The 13,322-nt window shown below is 40.8% G+C and overlaps 1 protein-coding gene across 2 annotated transcripts in view; it reads right to left on the reverse strand.

The window, feature by feature from the left end:
* ARMH3 (armadillo like helical domain containing 3) overlaps positions 1–13,322 on the reverse strand; it is a 185,317-nt gene that overhangs the window by 98,920 nt on the left and 73,075 nt on the right. For both annotated transcript variants that reach the window (XM_045854392.1, XM_045854393.1), the window contains exons 21-22: positions 3,884–3,966; positions 2,849–2,975 (exon numbers count right to left, since the gene is read on the reverse strand). In XM_045854392.1, the coding sequence (XP_045710348.1) occupies positions 2,849–2,975; positions 3,884–3,966 (210 nt within the window). The remainder of the gene's footprint in view (positions 1–2,848; positions 2,976–3,883; positions 3,967–13,322) is intronic.

The raw sequence follows: 13,322 nt of genomic DNA on the forward strand, positions 1-13,322 counted from the left end.
GTCCCTAGTGGGGGATACTTGAGAGGCAAACACACACTGATGTTTCTTTCCTTTCTCTTCTCCCTCCTTTCCCCTCTCTAAAAATAAATAAATAAAATCTTTAAAAAAATGACAAAGTACCTGAACAGACACTTGTCCAAGGAGGACATACAGAGGGCCCAGAGATATATGAAAGGATGCTCAGCATCACTAGCCATCAGAGAGATACAAATTAAAACTGCAATGAGATACCACTTCACACTGGTCAGAATGGCCATCACAAACAAATCAACAAACAACAAGTGCTGGCAAGGATGTAGAGAAAAGGGAACCCTAGTGCTCTGTTGGTGGGAACACAGACTGGTACAGCCACTGTGGAAAACAGTATGGAATTTCCTCAAAAAACTAAAAATGGAAATGTCTTTTGACCCAGTGATTCCACTGCTGGGATTATACCCTAAGAATCCTGAAACACCAATCCAAAAGAACCTATGCACCCCAATGTTCATAGCAGCACAATTTACAATAGCCAAGTGCTCGAAGCAGCCTAAGTGCCCATCAGTAAATGAGTGGATCAAAAAACTGGTGCATTTACACAGTAGAGTACTACAAAGCAGAAAGAAAGAAGGAGCTCCTACCTTTCACAACAGCATGGATGGAACTACTGAATATTATCCTAAGTGAAATAAGCCAGGTGGTGAAAGACAAATACCATATGATCTCACCTATAAGTGGAACCCAATCAACAAAACAAACAAGTGAGCAAAATACAACCAGAGACATGGAAGTAAAGAACAAACTGACAAAGGACCAAAGGACAAGGACAATAGGGGGTGGGGGTATGGGGGGATTTTATGTGGGAGAGGGAGGCTGGGCAGGTCAGGGGAGAGCAATGGGGAAAAAATGGGAACTATAATTGAACAACAATAAAAAATTGAAAAAGAAAATATGTTGAACCTGAATAACAATGAAAACATAACAAATAAAAATTTGTGAGATGCCACAAAGTAGTGCTTAGCGGGAAATTTACAGCACTAAATATTTATCCTAGAATAAAACTTCAATCTTAAGAAAACAGGAAAAAAAAGAGCAAATGAAACTCAAAGCAAGCAATATAGAAAGTAAAGAGCAGAAATCAGTGAAATGAAAACAGAACAACAACAGAAGAAAAAGAAAATCAATAAGACTGAAAGCTGGTTCTCTGAAAAATACCAATAAGCTTGATATACATGTAGCCAGACTGACCAAGGAAAAGAGAAGATACAAATTACCAACATTAGGAAACAAAGGGAATCAGTACGGATATTATAAGTGAATATCACAAACAACCATATGCCCATAATACCCACAACTTAATGAAATACCACAAATTCCTTGAAAGACAAAAAGTTCTACAAGTCATTTCAAAGGAATAGATAATTTAAATAGCCCTACATCAATTAAAGATATTGAATTCATAGTTAAAAATCATCCAAGAAAGTAAAGCTGGCTTCACTAACAAGTTCTACCAAACATTTAAGGGAGAAATAATATCACCTCTAAATAAATTCTTCCAGAAAATAGAAGATGAAAGAACACTCTTCAACTTATTTTATAAGGTAACATTATCTGATGCTAAAGCCAGAAAAGAAAATGACATTATAAGAAAAGAAAATTATAGCCCTTGTCAGTGTGGCTCAGTTGTTTGGAGCCCTGACCCTTAAACCAAAAAGTTGCGGGTTCAGTTCCCAGTCAGGGCACACCTAGGTTGTAGGTTCGATCACCAACTGATGTTTCTCTTTCTCTCTCCCTCCCTTCCTCTCATTTGCAATTATTCATGAGGGATACTGTGCTTCATTTAGTGAAAATTTCACTTTCCTATTTGTCAGGTTAACACTTCAATTCCCTTGGCAGATTTGAGCATTCCCAGATATTCTCTTATCTTGTTGCTATAGCTATGAGGGCTTATCTCATTTAACTGTATACCTAGCCCAGTTAAGCAGGTATGATAGTCTTCTATAAAATATCTCCCCCATTCCAACTCTCTTTCTGCATTGAAAGACACCTTTACTCATCTATTAATGGGTGCTAAAGCCTGAAGCTATCACAGACATATACACATGGCAAAACTTAATAAAAAATTGTATGTACTACTTTAAATGAGTACAGTTCAGTATATACCAATTATATCTCAATAAAGTTAGTAAGTTGGGGATTTTAACAGACAGCTTTACTAAGTGAATTTCTGTTTCTATGCAATCAACGGAAATCTTGCCTGACCTTTCAAATTCCAAGGTTTGACTAGACTCTTTACTCACACTTACAGGGATACACGACCTCTTTTCAGAAATACGTCGTTGTACACACTATGGCCAAAGAGTAAATTTTCAGCGAGCCAATCACCAAAAGGTTTGCAAAATTTTATCTTAATGCCTAATTCCTCTTGTTATGCTAAAAATACATAGGTACATTAAAACTCCTTAAAATCCTGTACCTTCTCTAATCACACAATGTTCTTCCTTTGGGATCCAAGCTCTTCCATTTGCCGCTGTCAGCTCCCACCCACTCTTTCACTCCCATCTAACTGCATTCACTGAAACCACAAGCCTCCCTGCTCTCTCTCTCTTTCTCTCACAAACATCAAGAAAGGGCTATACGGCTGCAAACGAGCTTTCTACTGAGACAAATTCTGAGTTCCTGAAGGCAAAAAAACGCCACATACTCCTTCCCTGAGCAAAGAAGACTAAAATATTTTTATGCCAAGAAAAGGCACCAAGCAACTACAGAATCTTTTGTAGTATTTTCTTCTTATATGCCAAAAATCACGGCTGATGCGGAGAGAGGAGCAAAAAGGAAAGGGGGAGAGGAGTAAAAAGAAAAAACAGCTTACCCATGGAGTACAGGTTGTCAAAGCTCTGGTGCATGCGGATAATCTCATAGTAGAGTTCGTCATAGCTGCTGGGGGTGGGCAGGAAGGTGTCGCCGTATGTGATAAACATATTAAATAGGTTCACAATCTAAAAAATAAGCAAAAGGCATCATGCTATGAAGACTGGAAGGGTATTATTATTCGTATACTGTAGCCAGCTCTTACTGGCTTGCAAGAGCTGATTGATTGTTAAATTTTCAGGAATTTGTGAGCTAGTCGGTAAACAAAGTCATTCTTAAAAAATAATTTATATAAACTTACAATTCAATAAATTATATTAAAATGAAGGTCTTGTCCCTTCCTAATTACTTTCTATCTTTTAGTATTATCTGTGCTCTTAAGGTTAATTTATGCCGCTTCCATCTGGTGTGTTGGGAATATCGTACAACGATGTGTTACTGCTCATCTTTCACCAACTCTGCATTCAGGATATCATGTTAATAGTTTGGAACTGACCATGGTGGGTATAGTTTTACCATGGAAATCAGAAAAAGATATAAATCAGGACTGTTTCCCCCAAAATGTTAAACATTTATGAACACCTGAGAAGATCATAAAATGGCACAGTGCCCTCCTACCACCCCAAACAACCAGTCAGATAAGCAGGCATCTGCAGTGTCCCTCAGAAACCAAACACAGACATGATGGAACCACTGATCTGGCTAGAATACCTCTAGAGACTTTGCTAGGTACCAACATAGGTACTATAGCAATGTAGTAGTCTCTCAACTGGGACCAAGGCTCACTACTTACACATAGAGACCTAACTTATACCTGCCACTGCCAGACAATATATTCTCATGAAAAGAGAAGAGTCCCAGGTTTGCTAAAGACACAGGTGAGGGTGGGCAACAATATGGAGATTCTGATCCAAAAGGAAAACAAAGGCTTGATTCCACTATGGCTTAGTCCCCAGAACCCAGCTCCTGTTTCAAAACAACCCACCTCTGCCTTAAAGTTTATCTTCAGAAAAAGAAACATTTTTTTGTTACTCACCATAAGGGCTAACGTAAAAATGTTGTGTTTGGCCAAAAGTACAGTCTCATTTGACATAAGGAACTTCAGCAAATTTATCAAGGCTTAAAAAAAAAAAAAAGACATCAATAAGCTATTCAAAGCATTATTAATAAAGTTAAATGAAAGCAATAAAAATCAACTAGCTTTACAGAAATCTAAATAGGGCTAGAATGAGTGAGTCACACCTACTAGGCACTTTTTAAAAGCAGGTAAGATGAGTATATTTGAAGAAAACACTGACCTTCCCATGCACATGTCTGCTTATCTGCTCATAGGTAGTTTTTTTTTTAATAAGATTTTATTTATTTATTTTTTAGAGAGGGAAGTGAGGGAGAGAGAGAGAGAGAGAGACATCAATGTGCGGTTGCTGGGGGCTGTGGCCTGCAACCCAGGCATGTGGCCTGACTGGGAATCGAGCCTGCGACACTTTGGTTCGCAGCCCACGCTCAATCCACTGAGCTACGCCAGCCAGGGCTTCATAGGTAGTTTTTAAAAATCTTCTTTTTGCCACTTAAATAGTAGTTAAGCTCAGCAATTTGACCATAAAATACATCTTTTTTTTAAGGTTTTATTCTTATTCTTATTTTTAGAAAGGAAAGGGAGGGATATATATATAGAGAGAGAGAGAAACATCTATGTGCGGTTGCTGGGGGTCATGGCCTGCAACCCAGGCATGTACCCTGACTGCAAATCGAACCTGCGATGCTTTGGTTCACAGCCCACGCTCAATCCACTGAGCTATGCCAGCCAGGGCTATAAAATACATCTTAAGTGTTCTAAATTTACTCCTGCATGGTGATTTCCCCATCAAATTTGCACAATTTACAGGTCAAAATGAATGTCCCCCTGTCTCCCTAGGCTGCTAGCATCTCATGTCACCAAGTTTCAACTATGTACCTATTTCAAACATCATTACTAAGAGGGACATTTTTTAATTCTAACTGGTCACCAGATGTGCCAGCTATATTATAGAACTCACACCTGGGTTTCAGCTTGGGATGGGAAGAGAGCTCATGAAGAAAAAAAGAAAAAAAAAAAAGCCCTTAACTGTGCCCTGTATTCAAAAAGAAAGAGCAGCTCTGCTCTGTCCTTTCTCAACCATGACAACATGTACCAAAAAGGTCCTTTTCTGCCTGATAATCCCTAATGAGGACAGAGATTGCCAAAACCCAAGCAATCTCAATAAAGAGATTACCAAGTGCCTAGGTTAGCAGAGCAGCTTTAAAGACATTTTGCAAGTAAATATTAAGCATAAAAGAAATTATTAATTTCCTTGTACTCTTTCACCAAGGACTAGGAAATGAATTCTGCTTCTGTGCCCATCATGACTACTGGTTCTGTCTTAGCACCCCTATTTGATGGGAATCTATAAAGAAGGTGTTCATCATTTATAGGACCCATGGACATGAACTAAAGGGGGGGATGTGGGTGGGAGGAGGTGTGCAGGGCGGAGGGGAGTGAAGGGGGAAAATGGGACAACTATAATAGCATAATCAATAAAATATATTAAAAAAAAAAGAAGTGTTCAGCTCTGGCTAGCATGACTCAGTTGGATGGAGCATCGTCTCGTAGAATGAAGGGTCATGGGTTCGATTCCTGGTCAGGGCACATACCCAGGTTGTGGGTTTGATTGCTGGTCGGGGCACATATAGCCCGGTCAATGTTTCTCTCTCATATCGATGTTTCTCTGTTTCTGTCTTTCTCTCTCTCTCCTCCCACTCCTGACTCTCTTTTTAAAAGCAATTTAAAAAACGTCCTCAGGTGAGAATTTTTTAAAAAAATTTTTAAAGGGGTTCAGCAGCTGAAAGCAATTGGTGGTCCCCCGTCTTCTCTTCCTCAACTCTCCTCACTTCCATAGACACAAAAAAAGGCTTGACCTCTCCTTTTCTAAGGCCATATCTGCTCCTTTGCTAGCAAAGAAGTCAATTCCCCCATTCAGTTTGAGCTTTGTGTGAAGTTTACTACTCTTAGAGAAGAGACATGGGCTTTGATATGAAACAGCAGGGAATAATGAGTAGGAGTAAGATTCTCTGAACACTTGCTGCCTGCCACACAACACCCCTCACCCTCATCCTCATCCTCTAAAAGCACAGTTACAGTAAAGCAGCAGCAGGCAAGGAAAAGTACAAGAGCCCGTCTACATTCTGTTTCTAAAGCCTGAACCTTCCCTTCAAATAGCAGCAGAGCCTTGCTAGGGATGAAAGGAGGTAGATATCCTCATTTATGAACTCTTCACCCCTGCCCCATCTCAAATTCTTGGAGGTTTCATAATGGAAAAGCAAATGAAAGGCAGCAGGCCCTTTTGATATGGTCTGTTAACAAGTGATCTGCTGGACTGGACCAAAAAGAAAGCTCATGGGAGGCCTTTCTGGATCATACAACCTGCTTAGCCCCTACCAGGCACTGAGAGAATGAAGGGGACTAGCTTCATATAAAAAGGACTAGCAGAGCCAACACCTCTCTTGTTAATGAAGATCACTTTGCTGAGTTATTTAAGGGCTGTCCGCGCCACCCACTACCCAGGAGTGTAGACAAGCCCTGTTGATGAATAGATCACCTCACGAACACTGTCTGTAAACTCACAGGAGAAAAGAGGAAAGGACAGGTAGCACACGTAGCACTCTGCAAAACAATGGGTAGAAAGACAAGGCAGCTTTTACACAAATATAGCACACACAGCCCAAAGATGCAACTTCAGCAGTGGTTATGTGGTAATTAAGGGACACCAAACCTAGAGAAAAGGCAGTGGAAACAATGATTTATTGCCCCTCTGCAGGACTACACTTAGTCTTGATGTCTGGGACTCAGAGTCAGGGATGACAAAGTGATATATATTAGGGGAGGAAGACAGCAATTCTGGCACAATCCGAGAGGCGACCTGTGTCCCAACTGCAAGAGACATCAGCAGAGCCGAAAAGTAGTGAGAAGGACAGTCTGGCACGGCACTACTGAAAGGCAGTGCCGGGAATACCTGCATTCTGCCGTTGATAATGTAGGTCAGACCTCCCGTCTCCCCGCCGAAAGAAAGCCAAGGTTTTATCAACTGGAAGTAGCCATTCTCTACCAGGGGTGTCCAACCTTTTGGCATCTCTGGGCCACAGTGGAAGAAGAAGAGCTGTCTTAGGCCATTCTGATTTTGTGACATTGCAACACGTAATCACCAAAATATCTCATAATTTTTAAGTAAATTTACAATTTTGTGTTGGGCCGCATTCATAGCCATCCTGGGCCGCATGTGGCCTACGGGCCACAGGGTGGACACCCCTGCAAGGGAGTTTACTAGGCAGCTAAAATGAACAAAGCAACCTTAAAATGGGCCCCCACAAGCCTCTGACATCAGGGACCACACTCCTCTCCAACAGAAAATGCCCCAAATATCCCATGAAATAGTGCATTTTTCCCCTTCATCATTCCCCTGACTCTGTAGTCATTCTATCAACTGTTCAGTGTTCAATGCATTACTACACACATTGTCTTCTATCCTCTGACCTGATGGGATGAGGCTGGTAACAGATATTTTAGAGCCAGAAAGGACCTTAGAGGCCATTTAATCCAATGCCCTTATTTTTGGATTAGAAAACACCTCCAGCACCCTTCCAACACCCCAAATAGCTAGGGACTAAATTGGGACTAAAAACTGATCTCCTATTTAGTGTTTTTTCCTACCATTCCATTAAGGTAAGATTAAACAAATAAAGGTGCCAGATGCAATTAAATGTTAAAGGCAAGGAAACTTGCCTGTAAATGGTATGCTGAGACTTGCTGATTCTACTGCTAGCAACACTTCTCTGGACTCTGGTTCATAACTTTCTCCACCTACCAGCTGCTCCAGGCTATTTTTGTGTAATATTTGGTTCCTTTTTTCTCTTAGTCCTCAGCTAGTGAGAGTACAGGTGTTTACTGACTCATTCCTACCTCTCTCTACTGCTCACTCTCAAAACCTAAAGACTCCCAGTAGCTTTTCTCAGCATAAACCATCTCAACAGGCCCTCTATAGGTACTCTCATCTCTCTCCTTTAAATCTCACCTCTCACACACCTCTCTCCATTTGTTTCTGCTTTCTCTCCTAGTATCTTAAACAAAATAAAACAAAACAAAACAGGGGTTAAAACATTCAGCCCCCAAGATGGAGGTGTAGGTAGATATACTTCACTTCCTCACACAACCAAAAGAAGCATAACAACCAATTTAAAAACAAAAAACAACCAGGATTTCCAGAAAATCAAACTGTATGGAAGTCCGACAACCAAGGAGTTAAAGAAGAAACATTCATCCAGACCGGTAGGAGGGGTGGAGAGGGACAGCCAGGCAGAAAGACATGGGGCAAGGCAGCAGCTGAGAGTGCCGATAAACTGAGAGGAACAACTGGGGGGAGAGACAGACCGTGCAATCCAGAGTTCCAGTGTAGGAAAAGAAAGCCTCAAAACATCTGGCTATAAGAACCTGTGGGGGTTGAGGCAGTGGGAGAAACTTCCAATCTCACAGGAGGGTCCTTTGGAGTGGTCTGCAGGGTCCTAGAACGTACACTAGCCCACTCACCAGGGAATCAGCACCAGAAGGGCCCAATTTGCTTCTTGGTAGCAGGGGAAGTGACTGAAAGTGCAGCAAGAGCTGAGCAAGCACCATTGTTCCCTCATGGACCCCTCCCCAACATACAGCACCAAAATGCAGTGACAGGTTTGCCCCGCCCTGGTGAATACCTAAGGCTCTGCCCCTTACAATGTAACAGGTGCACCAAGACAAAGAAATATGGCCCAAATGAAAGGACAGATCAAAACTCCAGAAAAAGAGCTAAGTGACAAGGAGATAGACAACCAATCTGATGCAGAGTTCAAAACACTGGTAATCAGTATGCTCACAGAATTTGATTGAATACAGCCACAAAATAAAGGAAGAAATTAGAACTATGTAAAGTAGAATAAAGAAAAACCAACAGTGAAGGGAAGGAGACTGGGACTCAAATCAATGATTTTGACCAGAAGGAAGAAATAAACATTCAACCAGAAAAGGATTAAGAAAAAAGAATTCAAACAAATGAGGAGAGGCTTAGGAACCTCCAGGACAACTTTAAACTTCCCAACATCTGAATTATAGGGGAGCCAGAAAGAGAAAAGGAAGAGCAAGAAAACAAAAACTTATTTGAACAATAATGAAGGAAAACTTTCCCAATCTGGCAAAAGAAATAGACATACAAGTCCAGGAGGCTCAGAGAATCCCAAACAAGTTGAACCCAAAGAGGAACACACCAAGACACATCATAATTAAATGACCCAAGATAAGGAGACAATCTTAAAAGCAGAGGAAAGGAGACAGTTACTTACAAAGGAGTTCCCATAAGGCTATCAGTTGATTTCTCAAAAGAAATCTTACAAGCAAGAAGGAGCTATAAAGAAGTATTCGAAGTCATGAAAAGCAAGGACCGACATCCAAGATTGCTCTATCCAGCAAAGCTATCATTTAGAATGGAAGGGCAGATAAAGTGCTTCCCAGACACTGTAAAGTTAAAGGAGTTCAATCATCACCAAGCCCTTATATGAAATGTTAAAAGGACTTAATCTAAGAAAAAGAAGATCAAAACTATGAACAGTAAAATGACAACAAACTCACAACTATCAACAACTAAATCTAAAACAAAAAGTAAAACAAAGCAAACAACTAAAACAGGAACAGAATCACAGAAATGGGGATCACATGGAGGGTTCTTGAGGGGGGGAGGGAGAGGGAGAATGCGGGAGAAGGTTCAGGGAGTAAGAAACATAATTGGTAGGTACAAAATAGACAGAGGGAAGTTAAGAACAGTATAGGAAATGGTGAAACCAAAGAACTTAATGTATGACCTAAGGACATGAACTAAGGTGGGAGCTAATGCTAGAGGGAAGGGGGGTACAGGGCAGAGGGGGATAAAAGGGAGAAAAAATGGAACAACTATAACAGCATAAGCAATAAAACATATTTTGAAAAATGTAAAAAAAAAAACACAAAAGCCTTTCAGCTCTGTCTGCCTCTGAGGCAGAGGAGAAGCGCTGGAGATCGAGTTCAATCACTGATGGTAAATGATTTAACCAATTATACCTATGTAATAAGGCCTCCATTAAAACAAAACAGGGTTCAGAGAGCTTCTGGGTTGGTGAACACATCCACATACAAGGAGGGTGATGCACCCCAACTCATTGGAAACTGAAGCTCCTGAGATCTCAACACTTCAAGACCTCGCCTTATGTACCTCTTCGTCTGGCTGTTCCTCTGTATCCTTTATAATATTACTTACAATAAACTGGTAAACATAAAAAGAAAATAGCATATAACTGTCAACTAAAACTTCTTATTTCCCTCGCTCAGTGTTACTGCCTTCAAAATTATATCCTGCACATGGGATGTGACTGATCTGGACTTTACAGAGAGCCAAGATACCCCTTTCTTTATGCAAAATCTGAACTGAAACAAAGAAGTGGGAATAAACAATTAATAGCCAGGCTCACTGACAGTTACTACGTTATAGAGCTCTGCATAGGGTTTAACTACAGGCCAGAAAAGAGAAAAGCCTCATGTCAGGGGCAGGTTTAAGGGCAGTAGAGAACTGGCACTAAGGATCTCAGTGCCAACACACAAGTAGAACAGAGCTGGCTGGCTCCTGGTTCACCACTCTCCACACAAACACATTTTTAGAAAACTGCCCTTGATCTACTTGTCTCCTTTGTGCCATCTGGGCACATTACCAACCAAACTGTTCCAAAGACAGTCACAGAAGTAGCAGTACATAGAGGAAAGAGTTAAGATAACTAGAATAGATAAGGAGTTGGTTGTATAAACATAGTACTGTTAATTAGTCACATGCTTCTAAGAGTTTGGTATTAAGTACAATACATGTAGTCATTATAAAGAGAATGGAGCAAGATGTACTTTTTTTCTTTCTAATTTAAGCTTTTGATTTACTGTTTCAAATTTGTACATGATAATTTTAAAAAGGAAGCAGGGGAGAAGAGACTAACACAAACTCCTCCTCACCAAAGACTTGACCCGTAGTCTAAGTTATTTCCAAAGAAGAATAGCCTATGCTATAGAAACTCAGTACTGCATAAACAGGTTTGTCCATTAGGTGAACTATGACTGCTCATCCCCAAAAACCAGAATGGCACAGCTTATTACAGACAGTATCTTTTTGGATGAGGACTAGCTTGGTGAGCAAGACTTTCTAGGCCTTAGTAGACAATTCTTATTGGCCTTCATCCTCCACAGCCCTAGGACCAAGCTGCCCCAAAACACCAAGGCCAGACAGACATATCAAATAGAGGAATGCATCATATCTCCCTGCTGAGTGACAAAAACTACAAGTTAATACTTGTGCCAGAAACTAAGTATTGCAAGCCCTCCTCTTTACTACTGCCCTCTACCCCATACCTTGAGACACTTAACTATAGAAATCACCTCCCCCAAATTGCATTCATCTCTTTTCTAAGGAAGAAACACAATGATCACAAATAGCAAGTGAGGTAACATTTTTTAGGTGCCTGCTAGGTGCTAGGCATTATGTAAAGCACTTAAAGTACATTATTCTCACTGAATCATCTTAACTATCCAATGAAGTAGGTATTAATGGTCTCAATTTACAGGTGACCAAATTGAAATTCAGGAAGGTTTTGTAAGTTACTCAAAGCCACATAGCCAGTTGGAGCTAAACTAACACTTTCAGGTTGGGAAGATGGAAAAATTTTGGAAATGGAAGGTGGAGATGGTTGCACACCAATGGGTGTTACTTAGTGTTACTGAACTGTACACATAAAAATTTTATGTTAAAAAAAGAGAGATCAATGTTTTCCTTTCCACAAACACTACCATGATCCCCGCAAATGCTCCATCCCAACTTTCTATAACTTCAGTGTCACTGATTATCAGCTGACATTTACATCATGGTAAACAGTTCTAAGTATGGGGCCAAACATATAAAGGTGTCTCCTCTTCCATGGAACAAGGAAAGGAGCCGAGTATACTCATTTAACAGACAACGGTGAACTCTTGGGCAGGGATGCAAATTCAAAATGAACCCTGAGCAGCCTTCAAGACAACCCTATGGCAGTCTTCAGAGTAATCATCCAAGTTCACAAAGCCCCCAGTACAGTGATGCATTAACAATATTCTAAAAAACCACTGGGGATCTGGGTTTGACTCCTAATCTTTGCTATCTCTATTACATGAGGCTCCAGATACCTGGCTCCAAATTCTCCTAACCTGAATGAAAAATAGAGAAGTTATGTCAGTGCAATATTTGAGGTACTACATTACACATTCAATATGTTTAAGTTATAGGGCAGTAGGTGCTCCACACACAGTTTCTTCGTTGGAAGGTCTTTTCCACCAGGCACTTTGAAAACTTAGTTGCTGGGCTCTTTTTTCAAGAACTACAAATTGACAGCAATTGCTGCCTCTTTTTGACTCTGTACTAGAGGCAACTTAGCTTTGGACCAAGCTCCTTTCCTTAGGGAGCCCTGTGCATAAAGTATGGTAGTAGTGTACAACGCTACTGCCTTGAGTGTAGGCGGACACAGGTGAAATAAAGGACAGTGTACAGGTTCTGGGAAGCTGAGCCAGGAACAGATACCTTGATGGTTCCTGGAGTCCCAAGGGAATTCCCAGAGACAAGAGACAACCAATCTATTTTTCAAATGAGAAGAGCTCAGTAACGTCATCTGAGAATCCTGCCACCTTACACAGGATTCTCACCCCACGAGGAGCCTTGTTTGCCGAAGTGCTCCTAGTATTTACATACCCCCACATAATAAAGACTTTCCCAGATTTTTTTCTATCTTGTTTTGAATTCAAGGAGAGAGAAAGAAGGCTACAGCAAATTGTGTTGCCATGTAGGAGAGTAGAATGAATAATGAATATGGGAACTTACCCAGGACTAAAACCTGTCCCCCACATTGAGGTAAACCAGGTGCACGGAGGAACAAGCCAACCACAGAAATTCACAATTAAGTGGTACCTCAGATGCCTGCCTCAGAGAAGCAGTGGGGAGGTTTAATTACAAACCCAAGTGAATGACATTTAAATAAGATTAAAAACAGGAAGGAGACAGAGAACCTCCAGCAGAGCACAAGTAAATGTCTCAGAAGAATCAGGCCAGGGAGAGATGCCTGTTTGAACAGCTTTTACACACTATGAAGAGAAAGAGATACAAAGCAAAGACAAGACTCTGCCAGGCCCTATTTTGTGGCCTGGCAGGGAGCTAGGATGAGATGCCACAGATCCCAAATCAAAACCCGCTCATTAGGGAAAATGGATAAATAATTTCATAGTGACTGAGAGGAGAGAAATATTAACATATCACTTGCTTAGGAGAAAGGTAGAGGAACTCAAAGGACAGACTAGAAATAGCACTAGTGTAACAAGCCAATGCCTCTTAAAACCCCAGAGGCATATA

Source organism: Phyllostomus hastatus, unplaced genomic scaffold, assembly GCF_019186645.2.
Source record: "Phyllostomus hastatus isolate PE091 unplaced genomic scaffold, TTU_PhHast_1.1 phas_scaffold_1066, whole genome shotgun sequence".
NCBI classification, from domain to species: domain Eukaryota; kingdom Metazoa; phylum Chordata; class Mammalia; order Chiroptera; family Phyllostomidae; genus Phyllostomus; species Phyllostomus hastatus.